The following is a 15,599-nucleotide window of genomic DNA, read 5'->3' on the forward strand; positions in this document are numbered from 1 at the left end:
AGACAACAGCAGAGATGAGCGAGCCAGCTCATCTGGCAGCCCAGCTGTTTCCTTACAGTTTCCTCTCTTACAGATACTGCAGGAGAAGAGGCTGGGTACGATCCACGCTCATAATGTCCGTTCCACAAACGACTACTTCTAAAGGGAAGGTCATGCTTAAAGAATACAGTGGGCGCAAGATTGAAGTGGAGCACATTTTTAAGTGGATAACTGCTCACGCAGCTTCTCGGATCAAAACCATTTATAATGCTGAACGTTTGAAAGAAGAATGGAATAAAAGTGATCAATATTGGGTAAAAATATACCTATTTGCAAACCTTGACCAACCCCCAGCTTTCTTCTCTGCACTAAGTATAAAGTTTACTGGAAGAGTTGAGTTTATTTTTGTAAATGTGGAAAACTGGGACAACAAGAGTTACATGACAGATGTTGGTGTACATAACATGCCATCGTACATACTTAGAACTCCGGAAGGAATTTACAGATACGGAAACCACACAGGCGAATTTATATCCCTTCAGGCCATGGATTCATTTTTGCGCTCAGTACAACCTGAAGTAAATGATTTGTTTGTTTTGAGCTTGGTTCTAGTTAATCTTATGGCCTGGATGGACTTATTTATCACGCAAGGAGCCACCATAAAGCGATTTGTGGTTCTCATAAGCACTTTAGGGACTTATAACTCTCTATTAATTATTTCCTGGCTACCTGTGTTGGGCTTTTTACAGCTCCCTTACCTGGATAGCTTTTATGAATACAGCTTGAAGTTGCTGCGATACTCCAACACAACCACACTGGCTTCGTGGGTGAGGGCGGACTGGATGTTTTATTCTTCACACCCAGCCTTGTTTCTTAGTACATACCTTGGCCATGGGTTACTGATCGATTACTTTGAGAAGAAGAGACGGCGCAACAACAATGATGAAGTGAATGCCAATAACTTAGAATGGTTATCAAGTCTGTGGGACTGGTACACCAGCTACCTCTTCCACCCGATCGCTTCTTTTCAGAACTTCCCTGTAGAGTCTGATTGGGACGAAGACCCTGACTTGTTCTTGGAGCGCTTAGCTTTCCCCGACCTTTGGCTTCACCCTCTGATACCGACTGATTATATAAAAAACTTGCCAATGTGGCGATTCAGATGTCTTGGAGTCCAGTCTGAAGAGGAACTGTCGGAGGGTTCTCAAGATACTGAAAATGACTCAGACAGTGAGAGTACAGACACTTCTAGCAGTGAGAAGGAAGTGTTTGAAGATAAACAAAACGTAGTTCACCATTCTGCAGGAAGAGCAAGTCACTGTGAGGCTGAGGCTTGTTCGTGTGCCAATAAATATTGTCAGACCGGCCCTTACGAAAGGAAGGGGAGGTCATATGGATCATATAACACTAATGAAGATATGGAGCCTGATTGGTTAGCGTGGCCTGCTGATATGCTGCACTGTACTGAATGTGTTGTTTGCCTAGAGAATTTTGAAAATGGATGTTTGCTAATGGGGTTGCCTTGTGGTCATGTGTTCCATCAGAATTGCATTGTGATGTGGTTGGCTGGGGGCCGACACTGTTGCCCTGTTTGCCGGTGGCCTTCGTATAAAAAAAAGCAGCCATATGCACAACACCAGCCCTTGTCAAATGATGTCCCATCTTAACCATGTGCAATTTGTCCTTTATAAGCTTTGAGTATCTTACAGCTTGCCTTTTTAATGTTAGTCACAATGTTTTTGTGGTTTGACGTTTAGTTTAATGTTAGTGCAGTGACAGGAAATACACATTATGCTAATGTTGATGACAATTATTTGGTTGCCTTGTGTGTCGATTTGAATGCATACTTAATTGTGAAAGTTTTTATTTACAACATTGGAAATTCTGAAGTTAATGTTTTTTTGGAAGCACAGAAGAAGTATGATAGAAATTATCCTAGCAAGACTTGACAAGGTAGGATCAAATTCTAATGGAATTGAGGTGGTTTCTTATCCTAAATGTTTCCTCCCTTTTTACAATCTTTGTCCAGCACCTCTTGGTTGAATAATGTATGCTCTGAGACATGAAATTAAAACAGACCTATGAAATAAATTATTTTAAAACCAGAACATTATAGCTTTTCCCATGTTAAATTGTTTTTGATAAAGTGGCTGTGAGCTCTAAGTGCTTGTCTGGTTTGTTAATTCACAGGTAAGTCAGATGATTCTTAACTCATGTGGGGAAATAAAAAAGACAGAAATTACATTGCTGACAACAGCCAGAGGTGATGTTAGTCTGCCTTGTAGCTTGGTTAGCTTTGATGGGAGGGAGTTTTATGGTAGGCTTTATTTTAAGTAGTAAGTCATTTATGAGTGTATTCTGGTAAATAAAATCACCTATAGCATATTAGCCACATAGATTACTTTATATATTTTTCCTAAGTTTTTATTTTGAAAAAAATTTAAATACAGAAAAGTTGGAAACATAGTACAGTGAGTATCCGTTTATCTAATTCACCAAGTGTTTGTATTTGGTTACATTTGCTTTATCTCTTCTTTATATGTGTATAATCTTTATTCTTTTCTCTTTTTTTTTTTTTCTTTTTTGCTGATCCCTTTAAAATAAATTTCAGTCATCATGATGCTTCCTTCCCACTAAATATATCACTGTGTATCTCCTAAGAACAAGGACTTTTTTTACATAACCACTACACCATTATCATACCCAAGAAATTTAACATTGATTTAATAATATACAATATACAATTCAAATGCCCTAGTTGCACCCAAAATATTCCAGGTCTCTCTATGATTTTTGTTTTTATTAGGAGCTCAAAGTTTATGCATTGGGTTTATTCTCCTTTCTTTCATCCTTTTCTCTAGAGCAGTTCCCCTGCCCACTCCACCTCCCCCCCCCATTTTTCTGAAGTGTTTTCTGACATTTTTTGAGAGTACAGGCTAGTTGGCTTATGGAATGTTCCACATTTCTGGATTTGTCTGAGTGTTTCTTCATGATTCAATTTAAGTTAAAGAATATTGCCTAGATGATATGTATTTCCCATTTGTATGACATCAGGAGGCACAGGCTGTCAGTTCATCCCATTGTTGGTGATGTTAAATTTGGTTAAGGTAATATCTGCCGTATCTTTGCACTGTAAGGTATTTTTCCACCTTACAATCAAGAAGGAAACTGTGAAGCCTTGTGAATATTCTGTTCTTCAACAACTTTTAACTCAATGGTTTTAATATTTGTTGATGATTATTAGCCTGAATCAGTTATTCAATAGGAGTTGTGACATGGAAATTTTCTAATTCCATCCTTCATTCTACATTTATTAGGTGGCTTTTGTGTGTGTGTGTGTGTGTGAAGAAGAGCTTCCCGTTTTTCCATTTTGTACTTTGAAATACTACTGCAGACTCACAGATTCTCTTTATATTCAATGTGTTAAAATTTATTGTTCTTTTTGATGCTCAAATCATCCCAAATTTGGTAAGGGGGAGCCCCCCTCAGCCAGCTCTCATGTTCTATTATTGACATGTCCCTTTCAGTCTTGAACACTTCTTCGTTTTTTGACACAAGGTGTTCCAGGCTTGCTTTGTATTTTCCCTGGCGCAACCCTGTAGTCAGTCATTTCTTCAAAAGATCCAAATTTCATGGGAGACTTTTAAAATCATTTGTTGACTGCTCCTCAAAATGGTAAGAAAATTAAATTTTCTCATTTTGAATTGCTGTTGGATTGCTAACAAATATTTTTTTTTCTTCATGATCCACTGAGCCTCATCTTCATACAGTAATGGAAATAAGGGCTAGCAGTTACTAACTTTGTATTAACACTTGGGAGCTTTTTAACATTTTTAAGTAAGAGTACAAACACTGCTGCTTGTGCTCTCATTTTCCTTTTGAAAAAAAAAGTAACCATTTTATTGTAAATGTTAGTGTTTCCCAGAGTTCTGCTGTTGGTCCTCTGTTATTCTCTCTCATGATTTCAGCAGATGTTCCAAATCGACATGTCCAGCCAAAGGTGCCCTCGCCAGATCTACAGCTTTATGTACAGCTATCTGCTGAACAGCTCCTCCTGGAAGGGCTTAAGTAATTAGTAAGTGTCAAACAGTTTTTCATTCTCTCACCACACACCCCCGAACCTCCCTAGCCCTCCACTTAAGGTTCTGATTTCAATTAATACATATAATATTGTCCATTTGCAATGTACACAAAGTACAGATATTTTAAAAGATAAATAAAATTTCTCCTTCAGCATCCAGGGGCACACCACACTTTGGAGACTACAGGCACTCGGAAATACTGCCAGTTTGGTTCCAGACCACCGCAATAAAGCAAGTATCTCAGTGAAGCAAGTCACACAAAATAGTTGGTTTCCCAGTGCGTATACATTATATTGTAGTCGATTAAGAATGCAACAGCATGTCTAAGAAAACAATGTACATACCTTAATTTAAAAAATACTTTGCTAAAAAAATGCTATCATCTGAACCTTCAGCAAGCCGTAATCTTTTTGCAGTATAGTACTAGCCTAGCAGACAAACCAATCTCCTTAACTCTGGCTCACAAGGCCCTTCAGAACCTGTCCCCGGCCCGCCTTTCAGACACAGGGTGACACTGTGTACTACCTGTCTGTTCCGGTCCATGCTCTAGTTTTTCTCAGCGTGGTGCTTGGCTATCCCCTCTGCCTGGCCTTCTCACCCCTCTTCTCTGCTTTGTCTGGCTAGATCCCACCTTCTCCAGGAATTCTACACCTTCCTATCCATTTTTTCTTTCCCCATCAGGCTTATAAAGAAACAAAGGTATCTTTACAGCGAACGCTCAGGTGGTGGTCACCCTACTCGAGTGATCAAACTTAGCAGGCCAATAGTGGAGCAACCTCATTGCTCCTGGCCCTTTCTTGTCATGTGCCCTTCTTATTTCCCAGTGATACCTTGCGCATCCCTGTCATCCTGAGCTGTACTGTGTAACTGTGGAAAACTAGGTACATGTCTTTTTCAGGTGAACTTTAAGATATGAATTGTGCTTAATGCATTAAATATCAACATGCATGGCATAAAATAGAGATAATACCTTCTGAATGTTAGACATGCAATAAAAACATTACAGTGATGTCAGGGAGGAAATAATTGCCAGAGGTCCAGGTCTCCAGGGAAGCTTGACTCATCCCTTAATTGTTAAGCATAGCAAACAGTGCTTTTGTCCGATTTTCCTGCAGGTAAAGAATTGAAGGAAATATTCAAGGTTGATAGACTCTAAACTTCAACTGTGTTTAAAAAGAAAGTTTGAATTCTTAGAGCAACTTACTGAATTAAAGATTACAAGCATGTGGGTTTTCTAGTTACTGAACTTTCTGGTTAACTGCCATAGTGGGGCACATGTTTGTGTTCTGCTCAAGAGTTTTTCTTCTGTCTCTGATTATTTTTGTGTGTAAGTCTTTTCTTTCTTTAAGGAGTAATGCTATAATCTACTATTATATCTTTAACATATTAGACTCAGAGTAGATATTCAATAAGTAATTGTTGGCTTGAATTTTAAAAACCTATTTTAATATTGCCTTTTACTAGACTTTTTAACCACCCATCTAGTAAAGGTGGGAGATAAAGCAAAAGAAATTTTATTTTTAGTAGCCATTAATAGTGAGAAAGATACTGATATTTATGGCCTGCTCCAAGACAGAAATCTTGATTTTTTTCCTGTAGTCACATACTTTTTTTTACCTCTTCTTTAGATTATTTGGGAGTCTGGAAGTCTATTCATGTAATCTTTCCCCTTGCTCTCTTATTGTCCCCCTTGGCCATTTCATTATGTCCCTTAAAATGCTACCAAAGGGACAAAAGGTACAGAGGGAAGGGTTGAATCCTTTTTGCTATTGAATCTAATTAAGAACTTAGAGAAGAAAAAATGGATTTAATTGTAAAAATGTTATTTTTGAATCATCTGTGTTTTAATCATTCTGTCTGTTCTTGTTCTTTGTTGTCAATAATTTAAGTACATTGATTCATGATAAATTTAGGCAATCGCTTTGCTTTAATTTTTTTGTACCATCTTCTCACCAGAAGTTTTTATTGGTTCATATACAGATCACTTTACTTTCTAATATCCTCATGCAACAGGTAGAACGGAAGGAATTCCCACGGAACAGATGATCAGAACTCAGCACAACCGAGATAGCTGAAGAAGTGACGAGGACACAGCTTCCAAATTCAAATGTCTTTAAGAGGACCTAGGGAACCAGAGTCTGAGTAGGTGGTAGTGGGGGCAACAGCATGTAAACTCCAACTAATGGTATTTTGATTTTTTTTTTTAAGAATATGTCAATGAAAGCTGGTAATGGTCTCTTTATAACCTCTGGATAAGCTTCTATCTGCCTCTTGTTCAGGGTTCTTTCTACCATATTTTAATTTAAAACTTTGCATTTGTAGCAAACACAACTATAGGAAACTGCCTTTTGTCAAAATTATATCATCCTTCACGCAGGTGCTAAATGCATACCTGTTGTTCACGTTCTCCTGGTTTAAGTGCATAATGGAATAGGCTCTTCACACTGTGTGTTAAACACGCGGTGCTTGAGTTCTTATTCACAGTCTGTTTTAAAACACATTCTTAGTACTGACATAGAGGATACTTAATTGAACTTATAGCATATTTATCGAATTAAGAAAAAAGCTTAAAAATATAGAGGTACCCAAAAAAATATAGAGGTACACAAAAAAGATGGGTGCACTACATGTTTCCTTTTTATTTTCAACTTTACTGAGATATGACATATATTGTTATGTAAGTTTAAGGCATAAGACATGTCGATTTGATGCATTTATATACTGCAGTATGATTACCACAGAAAGATTAGCTAAACTATCATGTCATGTAATTCCCAGTTTTTGGTGTGGTAAGAACTTTTGAGATCAGCAACTTTCAAATGTATAACACAATGTTATTAACTGTAATCACAATGCTTTGCATTAGGTCCCCAAAACTTACCTCCTAACTGGACGTTTGTACTCTGACCAACGTTTCCCCATTTCCGCTACCCTCCATCCCTTGGGAACCACCATTCTATTCTCTGTTCCTATGACTTTGGCCTCTTTTGAATTCAACATGTAAGTGATTACAGTATTTGCCTATCTCTTTCTGACTTACTTTACTTAGCATATTGCACTTAAGATCCATCCACGTTGTCACAATCAGCAGGATTTCCTTCTTTCTCATGGCTGAATGATATTCCTCTGTGTGTGTGTGTGTGTGTGTGTGTGTGTGTGTGTGTGTGCGCGCGCGCGCCACATCTTAATCCATTCAACCACTGATGGACCTTAGTGTTTTCTTATAAGCATCTACTAAATGAATGAAGAACCATGCAGATGCTTCCTCAGAGAGAATTTATTCTTTACATAGAGTTTGAAGAGCTTGGTGATCTAGCTTCCCAAGCTATAGAACAGAGGCGACCTGTAAAGAGACTACAAAGTGCGGGTCGGAGTGGAGCCTGCTGGAGGTAAGCCTGGCAAGTGTAGTCAAAATAGTTGGATAGGAAGGAGTAGAGGGTATTAAGAAGAAAAAAAAAAAAGACCAAAACAAAAAACAGTTGCTTGTGGCCAGATAGTACAGTGGCAAGTAACTTCCTGAGAGGATATCACTGTCTTGCCAACAATGACGGTGTCGTCAAGAAAAGCGTTTTATAGGTACCATTTGCAAAGGAAGTCAGGAACACTCATTTATGACATTCAGAACAGTTAACTTTAAACTGTTTCAACAAAGTGAAAAGTTTCCATTTCCTGGAAAACTCATTTAGGAGGACAGAATAGGAAAGACAGAAATCGCATTCCTTGGCTCCTTTATAAGAGGTTAGTGCCTGACAGTCTGACTAGGTTTGCCGCAAACCATGCAATCAGTTGTGTCACAGAAAAAATGACTTCCATATACAGTGTGTATTTAGTCAGTGCCACTACTGTTAGTAAAATTCTACAAGCTTTTTTTTCATTTGGGAATGTATTCTGAGAACATCGATTTGTCGATCAAGAAGCGTCTAGTGACACGTTTCCACCTGGGTAACTAATTTGGAGTTTTAGGAGGTCCTTTCACAAAAGACAAAGTAGGGTTTCAGACACAGCAAAAGGGAAGTTAGAACTCTGATATTTTCAGGGATGCTTTTGTTTTATTGTTTAAATGCTTTCCATTTAGTTTTACTTATTTCCTGAGCCAAGTGGCTAAAACAATAGGTTTCTGGAACAAAATGCGTCAGGCTGACTCCCAGCTTTGTTGCCAGAGGCTCGGATAGGAGGGATCACTTAAAATGCCAAGCCCAGCGGTACCTTGAGCTTTTACAACAATACTGTGCAAATTATTTGTTAGTGTTGAACGTGGTGGACTGTGACCAATGTTGATGCGTATTGCTTCGCTGTAACAGCAACTTGGTCTTTTTTAATGAGGAAAAAGAGTGGTTCTTACAGTTTTCTTGTCTAAAAAAGTAGAATCTGAGTGTCTGAAGGAAATGTGAAGGCCCTTTTGTTGAATCTTCTGCCTTAATTCAGATTGTTGATGTCCCTGTTGTGAGTGAACTGGCACGCTCATCATCTAACAAAAGACATGCTACATTTGCAGCAATCTGTAAACAGTCCACCTGCAAGGACACAGCAAGAAAGCCAAGCCAGGAAGAGAGCTCTCACCATGCTGGCACTTATCTTAAGACTATCAGTCTCCAGAATTGTGAAAAATTTCTGTTTAAGCCCCCCAGTCTATGGCATTTTTGTTATGGTACCCTGAACTGACTAATACAAACACCACGGAACAACAGAGGCAGATCGGAGTGATGCAGTGATGAGCCAAGGAAAGCCAATGACCGATGGCCATCACCAGCACCCAGGAAAGGGCAAGGAACCACTCTACCCAGAGTCTCAGAGGGCGCATGGACTCCTGCTGACACCTTGATCTTGGACTTCTCGTCTCCAAAACTGTGAGGGAATAAATTTTTGTTGTTTTAAACCATCTAGTCTGTCATACTTTGTTACAGCAGCCCTAAGAATCTAATACAAGAGTCAGGGTAAGGTTAGTGGAGGAAGGTCGGAAATGGGCGGGAGGTCACTCAACGTCTTTCTTTGCCTTGTTTCAAATCATAAACTGTTGTTAGCAGCCCCTCACACCTGAAGGTTAGTCAGAAATTAAGATAAATCCACTCCAAAATTATTACATAAGGTGTTGGAGGGAATTCAACTTCCCAAAGGCCAATTTATATCTAACATTTTCAGAATCCATCTGTTGTATAAAACGTGTATGTTGGTTTTTTTGGTCAAAATTCCTACCCGGAATTGGATTGTGACTTTCTTGCCCAGAGCACTTCATTTAACAATCTACCTGGTGAACAGGGAGCAGCTGTGAGTCAGAAAGCTCCCGACGACAGGAAGTTTTACTGAAACAAGCAAGGACAAACTGGGGGATGGAGGGAAAACAGCCCTTTTGTATTTTTCACTTCCAACTCAGGGAAATATTTAAAGCATTAGGCACTGAGGCACCTTTCAAGTCAAGGTTATGCTTCTATTTATAATTTTTTCAGGGATCAGAATGTACATAAAACCTTTAAAAAGGTGTGTGACTAGAAGTCTATGTGAACATACGGCAAGGGAGTGTGATCCTGTTAAACACTTGCTGTGTTTGGCAGGAGTGAAGAGCTAGAACGCCTGCTCACTTAGTTCCTCCCACCCTCTCAGATGCGAGTCTCAGCAGGGGGAGGATCCGGTGCCTGATTCCCGAGGTCCACATAGGAAGGACAAATCACAGCCAGTGTTATCCAGCGTCTAGGCGACATCAGGACATGAATGGAGGCTATGTGTGTGGAAGATGCACAGGGCCCTTCCAGTCACTGAGGAGCAAATGCACTGTCTTCTTAGGGCTCCGTCAGCAGCTGTGGGCTCTGTGTTTCAGTGAGGTTCCCATGCCAAGTGAAACCTTCCTCCACGTTCTGTGGGGCCTCTCTGTCCTTCATGACCAACTTTAGAACAAGTGTAACTTTAAGAAATGAAATGCCTGTTGCCCAAAACCTCCACCCAGTAACCTGGAAGGCTCTTAGGCACATGCTGTTTCTTTTCCACTAGAAACTCTTCATATCTCTGCTGGCTCATACTTCAGGCCTCAGCTAATACAGGCACACCTCGGAGATAATGTGGGTTTGGTTCCAGAGCACCGCAGTAAAGCAAACATTACATTAAGCTTGTCTCACGAATTTTTTTATTTCTCAATGCATATAAAAGTTATGTTTACACTATACTATAGTGTAGTAAGTGTGCAATAGCATTATGTCTAAAAAATAATGTACATACAAAAAATAATTGCTAAAAAATGCTAACCATCATCTGAGCCTTCAGTGAGTTGTAATTTTTTTTGCAATAGTAACATCAACGATTACTGATCACAGATCACCACAACAAATATAATAATACTAAAAAGTTTGGAATATTACAAAAATGGGACACAGGGACACAAAGTGACCAAATGTCATTGGGAAAATGGTGCTGATAGACTTGTTTGATGCAGGATTGCCATAAACTTTCAATCTGTGAAAAATGCAGTATCTGCAAAGTGCAATAAAGCAAAATATGCCTGTGTATCACCTGCTCATGCAAGATTCACTGATTACCACGTTCTTTTTATAGTCAGTACTTTACACATTTCTAGTTATTCACTCAATTTATCAACATTTTTTAATACCTGTCCTTCTTATCAGATTGTATGAGGTTCTCTTTTGTTCACTGTAGTTTTCCTAGAGCCTGGCACATAGTAGACATTTGATAATATTGTTGACTAATTGGAAGTCTAGGTCCTCCCACCTGAAAAATTGCGGCCTTGACAGTTCATTCTAAAAAAAAAAAAAAAAAAAAAGGAAGAGGGATGTGGAGAAGGAGACTTAAAAAAATTTCCACAGATCTCTCATTTTCAAAGAGCTCCATCACATTAAAAAAAGAAAAGCAAGCAAAAAAGCAAGGCAATTCAGTAGAAAATGGGCAAAAGATATGAGGAGGCAATTCACAGAAGAAATTCAAATAGCCAACAAATATACAGAAAGATGCTCAACTAGACTAGTAATCAAAGGAAAATTAAAGACAATATTTTATACTCTTACATTGGCAAAAATGTAAAAGACTGATAATATTCATTGTTAGCAAGAATTTAGGGAATAGGGCGCTCTCACACACTGTTCGTAGTTCAAGTCGTGCAGCCTGTATGAAGAATACTGCTAGTACTTTAAAATTTTAAACTGTGTCTATACGTATTATCAAAAGGGAAAATTGTATATAACTTAATGTCATACAATAGGGGAAATGGTTAAATAAATGTTAGCACATTTCTGCTTTGGAATCCCTTAGCTATAGATGTTAACATCAGTGAAAATCTACGCAAATTTTTTAAAAAAGAAGATTGCAAAACATGATTCCACTTAAGAAAAAATATATAAAGATATATTCTCCAAAGGAAAGCTCTCAAAGAATTCACATCAACTATTTAGTATTATAATCATAAATAGTCTGAGACCTTTTCACATGAGGAAGAGAGAATGGAGGCTTTACTTTTTACAAGGAACATGTACTGCTACTTTTTAAAAGCACTTTACTGAAGTATGTTGACATAAAGTGTGCATATATAAAGTGCCTGATGTTTTGACATTGTATTTATTTGCGAAACCATCACCACAATCAAAATAATACCTGTCACCCCCACATCTTCCTTATATCTCTTTGTTATCGCTCTTTTGGAACCAACCCGTCACCTAACAACCACTGATCTCCTTTCTGTCACTATAGATTAGTTCGCGTTTTCTAGAATGTTACATAAGTGAAATCATACAGAATGTACTTTTTTTTTCCTGGCTTCTTTCACTTAGCATAATTATTTTGAGATCCATCTATGTAGTTGCATGTATCAACACTGTGTTCTTTCTTATTGCCAAGTACTATCCAATTGTACGCGTCTACCACAATTGGTTTATCCATTCACTTGTTGATGGACATTTGGATTATTTCCAGTTCTGGACAATTACAGACAAGTTTGCCTGTAACAGTCTTTGCAAGGACATATGGATGCTTTTGCTCCTCTTGCAAGTCAACTAGCAGTGGAATGGCATGAGACAGATGTTTAGCATTTAAAAAACGTGCTAACTAACACGTTTTTGTGACTAGGTGATGGCGGTGACAACAGAGGGGAGGAGCAGGTCTGGTGAGAGGAAGGTCAATCCAGACCTGCTGTATGCGAGGTGCCCACGGGGCAGAAGGGTGAAGCTGCTGCGAAAGTGGTCGTAAAAGTACCTTGTCTGGGTGGAGATACAGAATTCCGGTTTAAGTGAGCAGAAACAGCTGTAGTCACCAAGTGTAGCCCAATAAATCCGCCTCTTTCAGATGAGTCGCCTCAGGAAAACACAACTGACTCGCGGCCAGGCCCATAACCCCCCTCCCGGACAGCGCGCCATTGCGTCAGTCTTTCCGACAGACCTCCGCCGGCCCGTCTGCGCATGCGCACAGCGCATGCGCACCGGGCTCCCTGCGGCTGCTCCCAACTCCGCCGTCGGGACTCCTCTCCGGTCCCCGGCCCCGCCCTGGCGGCTGCCCGTGACCTGCCTGGGCGCAGGGAACGGCAAGCCGGAAGGGGTAAGGCGAGTTCAGTTCGCCATGGGGCTGTTTGGAAAAACCCAGGAGAAGCCGCCCAAAGAGCTGGTAAGGGCTACGGCGGCGGCACCGGAGTGGGTGGATTCCCGTGGGGCGCAGTGGAGTTGGTGAGCGGCTGGACACTCTTTCTTCCGCGGCCGGCCAGGTACCGCTCGGCCCCCATTTCCGGGGCCTCCCACTCGACCGAGGGGCCGGAGGAAGTCTCTGCGGAGACGGCCGTGGCGGAAGAGAGCCCCGGCCCCTCAGCTCTCCGCGAGGGAGGCGAGGGCTGGGCCAACAGCCCCTCAGCCGCGGCACGGGGCGCCCAGGCAGCAGCGGCGTCCCAGCCCCCTTGGAAGCCCCCTCCCCCGCCCGCGTTGGTACGAGCCGCCCGGAACCTTTCCTGCCGCAGGCCCCGCCCACTCGGCCGGCCCCCGACTGCGGGCGGACCTACCCCTGCCCCGAGAGCGGTGCCTCGAGGACCCCGTCCCCGCGGTGGGGAGGTCCGCGCACCTGCCGCCCCGTCCCCACCCACCGCGCCGTGTTGACAGGGAGGCTCGGGTTCCTCTTTCCCCTGCCCTGCAACTTCATGTTGACACCGGGCACACAGTTAGGTCAGAGACCCGTTTCGGAACAGTGGTACCGAAGATGGGAACTCTGGATCTGGCCTAGAGTTCTGAATCTCTCTGTTAACTGAGATCACCTCCGGATGACGTGGAGCGGATAAGAGCGCCCTGCAGAGTCAGTCTGCCTCAGTTTGAATCCTGTTCTTCACGTATCAGCTTTGTGATCTAGGGAAAGTTCATTTCTCTGTGCCTTCGCCTTGTATGTCAAGTAGGAATAACAATAGTATCACTTAAGAGTCATTGAAGATGAAAGGATGTTATGTTTTAGCCAGTAGGGCTAGTTAGGGTAACTTCTTCATCTGTTCTATAACTTGCTTACAAAGTGCAGACCAACAGCATCAGCATTACCTGGGAGCATGTTAGAAATCTTGGGCCCTACTCAAGGCCTGTTGAATCATAATTTGAATTCTGACAAGATCTGCAGTGATTAGTATGCAGATTAAAGTTTCAGTAGCATTACAGCACCCTATACAGACTTACACATAATGGGAAAAAATCCCTAAAAATCTTTCATTTAATGAGTGATCTCACCTGTTCAGTTCTGGCAGGCATATTTTTTTAAACCGGTGTCATGAATCATGAAGTTGCTGGCACACAGTGTATGTGTTGATGTTAATGGTCGAAGAACAGCAGATACTCAATAAATACTAGTTCCTTTAGACAATTTACTCAGTTTTATGCCCTTGTAAAGTAAAAAGTGGGGAGCTGAAATTACATAAAGGTGTGCGACATTACTTTGCAAACTGTAGAGCATTATATAGATGCACATTTTGCGGCATGTATGTATTCTGAGATGCTTGTTATTATACAAGCGTATTTTTGATGTTAGGGAAAGATTATTACCTTCAATGTTTGGCCTCAGTTTTGCCATTCATGCAATGAGAAGATTTTGGGAAAACGGTCACATTACTATTTAAAGTGATCTCTAGTCTGTGTATTACTTGCATAGCACTTAGACTGTTTTTGAACTATACATGTAATTGCTAAGAGTTCAATGTCCATATATGCTCCCAGTAGGGTATCCTACCTGGGAAAGTAAATTAACACTGAAAAATCACAGGGTTGATGCATGAGATTTTTAGATATGCCCGCCAGAGGGATATTATATGGTTGTCATTTAGGCCGTGATGACAAGTAACATGAAGCAGGATAGATAGATAGATATGTCAGATGGGTGGTGTGCTCAGAGCTTTGGTATATTATGCAGCACAGAGTAGGTGCTAAATAAATGTTGAGTAATGAATTAGTATCAGAATAAGATTAAGTGAGATTTGAAGTCTGTTAGTCCTAAGGGGGGCAGTGTTTCAAGGGGTACTCCAGGGAAACATTAGATGTATAAGGGGCTTCATAGTCCAAAGTCTTTGCCCCTCAGGCACTTTGATAGAGACATCTTAGTGGTGAAACTTGTTCTGAAAGTGTCCAAATTAAGACTAGATTGGGCCTGCTGAGGATGAGAAACCTTGTCATCCACTTAGGGAGCTGAGACTATCTTGGGACAGAAATCAAGAAGACATGAGATTTTGCTGAAAAGAGATTCTTCTCTTGAACTTGAGGTTCTGCCAGAAAATTGTGCTGTCCTTACTTAGGGACTTCACTGATTTAGTCTTTGGGTGGAGAATGTAGTCACCTTTTATAGGAGAATTCTTAAATCATATAACTAAGTTATGTCCTTAGACTGGGTCATAACTCATGGTTGTGGGATGCTATCAGAAGAGGGAAGAAAATGAGAAGGGGAGATGGAGAAAAAGAAAGCTTCATTCCCTTAGTTCATGCAACAAACTTGTATTGATATATTTTAGTGTCCATTTTGTTGGACATCAGGTTTGCAAAAATAGACACTGGATGACAACTTCAAAGACTACCAAGGTTTGGGGGACACTGACGTGAACAAATGCTTTTATTTTAGGGTAAATAAGAACAGTAATACAAGTATGTATAAGATCTGTGATGTCACAGTGGGGGAGTGATTAACTGCTCAAAATGGGAAGAGGACCTGTTCAGGGAGGCTTTCTGGGTCTTGTCATAAGAGGCATTGACCAGGTGGATAGGCTGGTATAGGATTGGGAAAGGAGAGGCGTTTCGAACAAAGTAAACTGCAAACGCGAGGTATAGAACTGTGGAGCATAGGTTAGAGGAACCAGAAAAAGTTCAGAGTGGTTGAAAGATGAAATACTGTTATATCTGAGGGGGATGCAGGAGGATGATGGCAGTGGTAAGATGTAAAATTGGAGAGGTAGGTAGAGGGCAGATTGACAGGCCTGTGTGTCATGCCTGCTAAGGATGGGGAGCATTCACAATAGCAGTTTGGAGGGAAGAGACCTAGGTATGGAGGCCAGTTAGTGGTCCAGGTGATAGACGATGCAGGTCTCAACTAAGAGTGGGGATAGAG

At 40.8% G+C, this 15,599-nt stretch overlaps 1 protein-coding gene across 7 annotated transcripts in view; it reads left to right on the forward strand.

The window, feature by feature from the left end:
* The window catches only part of LOC105104171 (E3 ubiquitin-protein ligase RNF103), a 54,566-nt gene that overhangs the window by 17,144 nt on the left and 21,823 nt on the right, over positions 1–15,599 (forward strand). The window contains exons 4-5 of one of the 7 annotated variants that reach the window (XR_010378831.1): positions 74–4,054; positions 4,214–8,937. The exons of 1 other annotated variant lie outside the window; for it this stretch is intronic. Coding sequence is in view for 3 of the 6 variants with exons in the window: in XM_031441299.2 (XP_031297159.2) it covers positions 74–1,646 (1,573 nt within the window). In the remaining 3 variants the exon portion in view is untranslated. Of the gene's footprint in view, positions 1–73; positions 8,938–12,467; positions 12,654–12,727; positions 12,751–15,599 lie in introns of those variants that run through there. 5 more of the 7 variants (XM_031441302.2, XM_031441299.2, XM_031441301.2 and 2 more) reach the window with 5 other exon arrangements.

The sequence above is a fragment of the Camelus dromedarius genome, chromosome 33, assembly GCF_036321535.1.
Source record: "Camelus dromedarius isolate mCamDro1 chromosome 33, mCamDro1.pat, whole genome shotgun sequence".
Taxonomy (NCBI): domain Eukaryota; kingdom Metazoa; phylum Chordata; class Mammalia; order Artiodactyla; family Camelidae; genus Camelus; species Camelus dromedarius.